At 31.0% G+C, this 5945-nt stretch overlaps 1 protein-coding gene across 1 annotated transcript; it reads left to right on the plus strand.

Moving 5' to 3' along the window:
- Window positions 1–1633: 1633 nt before the first annotated feature.
- Window positions 1634–2453, plus strand: LOC107262111 (auxin-induced protein 15A-like). Its single transcript, XM_015725864.3, has one exon. It carries the CDS (start codon window positions 1913–1915, stop codon window positions 2213–2215), a length of 303 nt encoding a protein of 100 aa, XP_015581350.1. The 5' UTR covers window positions 1634–1912; the 3' UTR covers window positions 2216–2453.
- The last annotated feature ends 3492 nt before the right edge of the window (window positions 2454–5945 follow it).

The raw sequence follows: 5945 nt of genomic DNA on the forward strand, positions 1-5945 counted from the left end.
ATTATATATATGGGTAATATCTATTTTGCTAAATTATGATCCAATTGCTAACAACACTTGTGGGTGAAAGTTGACAAACTACTCCTAATATGGTACCTAGTGAAGCCTTCAATAAGAAAATATTATATATATAAAGTCTCAGAAGCCACTGTTTTGAGTAATTTTTCATTATCATCTTAATCTTCATTTATTTGACCTGAACATTATTTTTCGGCCTTTACATTTTCTATGAATACCTTATTAAATATTGATAGGTCCATCCATCTTTCTAGCTCTCTGTTTTCTCAATGAAGATATTACATATATCCCAAACAATATACCTTACGAATACCAATTGCAATAATCAGTAAAAACTTAGTACAGAATACTTAATGGAACTGTGTAGAATCATGTGAGGTTGAATATTTTTCACATAATATCAGGAAAGAGGCAGAAGAAGAAGAAGAGGAAGAAAAGGATGGAAATTTCTTGAAGGCACACACATTACGTAACTAAGTATTAATGACACTACAATTTAATTATCGAACAATTATATGGTTACGTACGTTGGCTTCAACTGCATTAATTTAATCATTTTCACATAATTATAATAATATCCTCTCATATAAATATAATTAATTAATTCTTTTCATGAATATGTTAGTCCACCATTCTTTTGGTCGGCTTTATTAATTTGTTTAGCATATTTCATTACAAAAATGTCGTCTAACAAGTCAAAATCAACAATGCTTTCAAGCCTAAATACTAAAATGCTTAATTATTAATGAAAAAACTCATTGTATAAAAGAAAATATAGGATTTTAGTCAAACGTGAGAGGAAAAAATAGAGATAACATATTGCTTAAAACTATGTTTCTGTTTTTTTTTTTTTTTTTTTTTTTTTTTTATATATAGTATTATCATTATCTTTTTTCCTTGAAGTTTGTTAAAGTTTGAATCGTGATACTCATTCAGACCAACATTTGAAAATAATAAATAATATCATATAATTAATGCATGATTTACTTTTTTTTTTAATCTTTAAAATAGTTTAAATCTTTCTTTGTAAATTTTATGTACAATTTAATTATTTTTTCTAAATAAAATTACATATAAGAATATATTTTCAATATTTTCTTGCAGTTACAAAATTCTAAATAACAGATATAAGAATCAAACCCGATTTGACAATAGAATAATGGTACGTGTATAAATAGATGTTAGCAAACTTTAGTAATACTGTGGCTGGTTGTAGATTTAACTGCATTATGGAACAACCAACATGCATACAAATTGGTATTAAGAGACCTTATTTTGGACAAAATATAGTGGGGACACAGTCATCAAAAGTACTCAACAGGGCAATAGTAGAGTAGCTAGTTGGCTTGGAAAAAAAAAAGAACCCACAGATAACACCAGGTCCAAGTTCAATGCTTCACATTGAATACTAACAAGAACAAATAACCATATCATTTTCGATTGGGACAAGTCTTTGTAATAGCAAAATTACATGTCTAGCATCAAAGAGTCATTGAGACCTTTATTAGCTCAGTATCACTCAGTATATGTTTGTATATTCATTTACAAATTACCAAACACAAATATTTTGCAATTTGTTTCAATTCATACGCCTCTCTTTTGTTCTCTAAAGGTGGTAGGGCAATATGTCTAGTATCAAACAAAAGCACCCCATGTGAAACTTCAACAAGTCCTTCACCTGATATGTCCCTCAATATTCTTCAAACACATTGCTACCTCTCTCGTGCATACTATTCATTACCTCTCGAGATTGAGGTTTGAAGGAGCCACTATATATATAAACCTAAGTACTTAAAGACATCATATCAACACAACCCAACCAAAGTCATAAGCCTTTCTTCATCAATCACTACTAGAAAAGCTTTTAGAAGATAGCTGAAGTTACTTGTGTAAGATGGGTATTCAACTGATGGGAATAGCTCATTCTAAGCAAAAGCTTCAACGCAGTCTTTCAGCGAAAATCGCAAGTGTTTTGGCTACTTGTAATGTTCCGAAAGGCCATGTTGCTGTCTACGTTGGGGAAGGTTACAGAAAGAGATTTGTCATTCCAATATCATACTTGAATCATCCATTGTTCTTGGAGCTGTTACATCGTGCAGAAGAAGAATTCGGATTTAATCATCCAATGGGTGGTCTTACACTACCTTGTACTGAAGAGTACTTCACTAGTCTAACTTCAGCATTAAGTTGTTCGTAAGAACAACCCTGCTGCCAAAATTGATTTTTTCTTTTTCCTTGATCATAAATGCAATTTGAGACACAAAGTCTGTCCCAATATTGTTTTCTTTTATATATTGGCTCACTGCCTTGCTAAATTCAAAATGATATGTAGGTGTTGTGTAATTTTTGTAAATTAATCAACCCTCTCTGTTGTAGAATATCAACCACCAGAGTTGCTATTTCTTAAAATGCAGCCTCTTTTTTTGGCCATAAAATTTGTTGTCTTGTTGTATATATTTTGTCTAACAGGTCTACCACAAGCTAAAACAGAACTCCAAGTTGGCACGTTGGCTTGTAGCTAGTCAGGCTGTAATGCTTGGATCATGTATCAACCAGTCAAATTATCAAATACAAAAAAAAATAAAAAAATCCAAGAAAGTGGGGTCATATGGATATGTTTTTATCAAGGTGATAATATGGATTAGGGTTCTTAGGATCTATTATTGTTCCTCAGAACCCAAAATATCCTCATCTTCTGATATTAACTATTGTTTTTTAGCTACTCAAAGATTTAGTCATTTTCCAGAATAATTATATCTTCCAATTCACTTAATACATTATTTGATTACGTCCTAATCCAGGCCACTAATTAAAGGCTATAATTCGCTCACTAGTTATTCATGTTATGATTTATTTATTTACTTTAAACTAACTCATTTTTGTCCATCCCATTACTTGGCCTGCATATTCAAGAATCATGTCCAAGTGTTGGTACACGGAAAACGTACCATGAGTAAACGAATAGGAAGCGAAGCCACCACTCGAGCAAATCCCCATGTTTCTTAAGATTTTACTACTATGTCAAAAAGATTACACATCAGTAAGATCCCTGGCTAACACGGCTCATAAATCAAAGTGGTGTGTTTTAACATTAGAATCAGAACATGCCAATATAATGGTGTGATTGATTTTGCAGAGAAGAGTCTTCTTCTTCCTTCCAATATAATAACCCACCATATCCACCATCATCAACAAAACCATAGAAAAATAATATTAAAATAGTAAAAGAAAAGAACCCTTGAAATGGAAGTGAAATTAAACAGAGAAAATCAAACCAAATCACTACCATTATCGAAATAGTGTTTATGTTTGGTTGTTGGGTGGTTATGGAGAAATCTCAAATACTAACAAAAAACAATAGCCTATATTAGCACATCTGGTTAGACTCACAGCACCAGCATTACCAAAACCAACATTAACTCATTTGACTTCTCTAGAAACCCATCTTCATCTTCATATCATCCCCAACAGCATCACCACTAGATCATCACTCTCCTTCCTCATAACATAACTGGAATTAACAAAAAATCTATCCATTGCCTTAAATTCCAAATTGCAGAAAGAGCAATCACCTAAATATTCAACATAATTGCAATCACAATTCTAAAATTTCACCATCGTTGCGCCCGAAAAATCCACCCATTGTTGCTGCTCCGAAATCCATCGTTTACTGTCACCAATATCATCATCACCTCAACTGTTGACTTAATTCGTGGCCACGCTGAATGAGCAAACGAAGAAAGAGATTGAAGTAGAAAAGGAAGAAGAGAAAGAGACTAAATCAAAAGGAGAAAAAAGATTTAGATTTGTGAATTAAAGCAACCATTCAACCTTTGAATTTTTGCAAAGAAGATTGAAGAGAGATTAAAGCAAAAAGGGATTTTTGATGGTAATGACGTTGGGCTAGTAAACGGTGTTTTTTTTTTTTTTTTTTTTAAAGTTCTTTTGCTAAAACACCCCGTTTAGATTGTTAGGCCATATCAGCAAGTCATTCTGCTGATGTGGCTTGTGTTTTAGATTTCTTTTTAAACTTAATTAACTTTAGTGCCATGTATGCATATCGTTGCTGTTTTTTTATCTGAAATCTACTTGAATCCTATAATAAACAATGGCGATTATTGTGAAAGTTCTAAAAGCGCTCAAAGTAAAGGGATTTTAAGATCATTAGGCCTTAAATTAATATAATATATAAAATAACGCATATATTCGTTACTAATTCAATTTTTAACTCTTATCCATTTAATTGATGAGGCTGAATACCATGCTAGATCTAGAAAGGCCTCATTACTTAAAGAAATTCTCTATTTTTACATATTTAAATAATTTTAACCAATTCTTTTTCTAACCCATAATTTAAACCTTTTATTCAAAATAACTCCTAGTAAAATTAATATTTACTTTATAATAAATATATAATCCTAATAAATTTATGACCAATTACTTTGTAAAGTGTATGTGATTTCTCATTAATTGTTTTTAAGAATAGTTTAGTTTTTTTATCAATTCATGTAATTGACTAGTATAAATCCAGTTTTCTTTAGTTGATAATTAATTTAATATAAAATATTCTTTTAACATTATTTTTCTTTTTTTAAAGTTTGTTATAACCGACTTAAACTAAATCCCTAATTTTACTTTAATTTATGGTATCAAAGCCTCGATCTTAAGGCAAATTAACCGTTCTTGATTTGATTTTTGTATATCAATTTCTTTACTTTTGTTAATCTGCTATGGATGCTGTTAATCATAATGCTGGAGCTCGATTTTGCAATAAAGGAGATATTAGTGATACGATGATGAGGAGAATAACAAATCTTTCTTCTAGAGATCTGCTTTACCTTCAGAATTCATATTATCTTGGTATGGTTCTTGTTAGTAATTTGTTGAATGGAAATAATTACTTTTCTTAGAATAGATCTATGAGGATTGCATTAGGATCAAAGGTTAAATTAAGATTTGTTATTGGTAATGTGCTACGCCATTCGATAAAATATCTGAAGATTATGATCAATGAACGTGTTGACTGTATGGTAACTTCTTGGATATTAAACTCTATTTTGAAGGATTTGGTTGATGCTTTCTTGTGATTTTCCTACACTAAAGAATTATGGGACAATTTTGAGGCTAGTTTTAATGAATGTAATGGTCATCTATTGTACTAAGTTCAACAGGATATCAGCTCACTTTCTCAAGGTAATGTCTTTGGCCTTATATTTCACTAAGTTGAAGAAATTGTGGGATGAGATAGCATATTTAATAAACTATCCTGAGTGTACATGTGGTGTTGTTAAGTCAATAATTGAATAGAATTTCAATACTCAGTTAGTTCAATTTCTCATCGGCTTAAATGAATCGTATAATGCAGTAAGGAATCAAATTCTTTTAATGGAATCTTTACCAAATATTAATAAGGCTTATTCTATTGTACTTATGGTTGAAAAATAAAGGCAAGTCTATAGTAATGTGAATGAGGAAAATGAAAATATGGCTATGGCATTACAAGATTTTTTAATGGTAGGGAGCCAAATAGAGAGACTTTAGGGGATCCATAATGAGAATAATTCCAGAAAAGGGCAGTACAAGTAAAAGGATCAGAGTAGGTTTTATACTTACTGTAAGTTTGATGGACATGTCAAAGAGACTTGTTTTAAATTGGTGGGTCATTGAGACTGGTATAAAGGGGTAAAGATCCTAAAATTAAGGCTAAGTTCAAGAATAGAAGTAAGATGGCAGTTAATGTTCAACAGGGCTCTAATGCAATTACAGAAACTCCTTTTGAAGAAGATGATCATGTCGGTTTCATATATTGGAATGTTGTTATTGTAAATACAATACAATAGGAGGTAAAAAGGTTGATAAAAGGAAAGATGGTGGGAGACTCTAGCTTCAATGGTAATTTTTCTAACTTTGCTGTTAATTTTGATTGT

The sequence above is a fragment of the Ricinus communis genome, chromosome 8 (assembly GCF_019578655.1).
Source record: "Ricinus communis isolate WT05 ecotype wild-type chromosome 8, ASM1957865v1, whole genome shotgun sequence".
Classification (NCBI taxonomy): Eukaryota; Viridiplantae; Streptophyta; class Magnoliopsida; order Malpighiales; family Euphorbiaceae; genus Ricinus; species Ricinus communis.

Coding starts and splice junctions, on each gene's coding strand:
- LOC107262111 (XM_015725864.3), top strand. CDS start 1,913: ATGGGTATTCAACTGATGGGAATAGCTCATTCTAAGCAAAAGCTTCAA.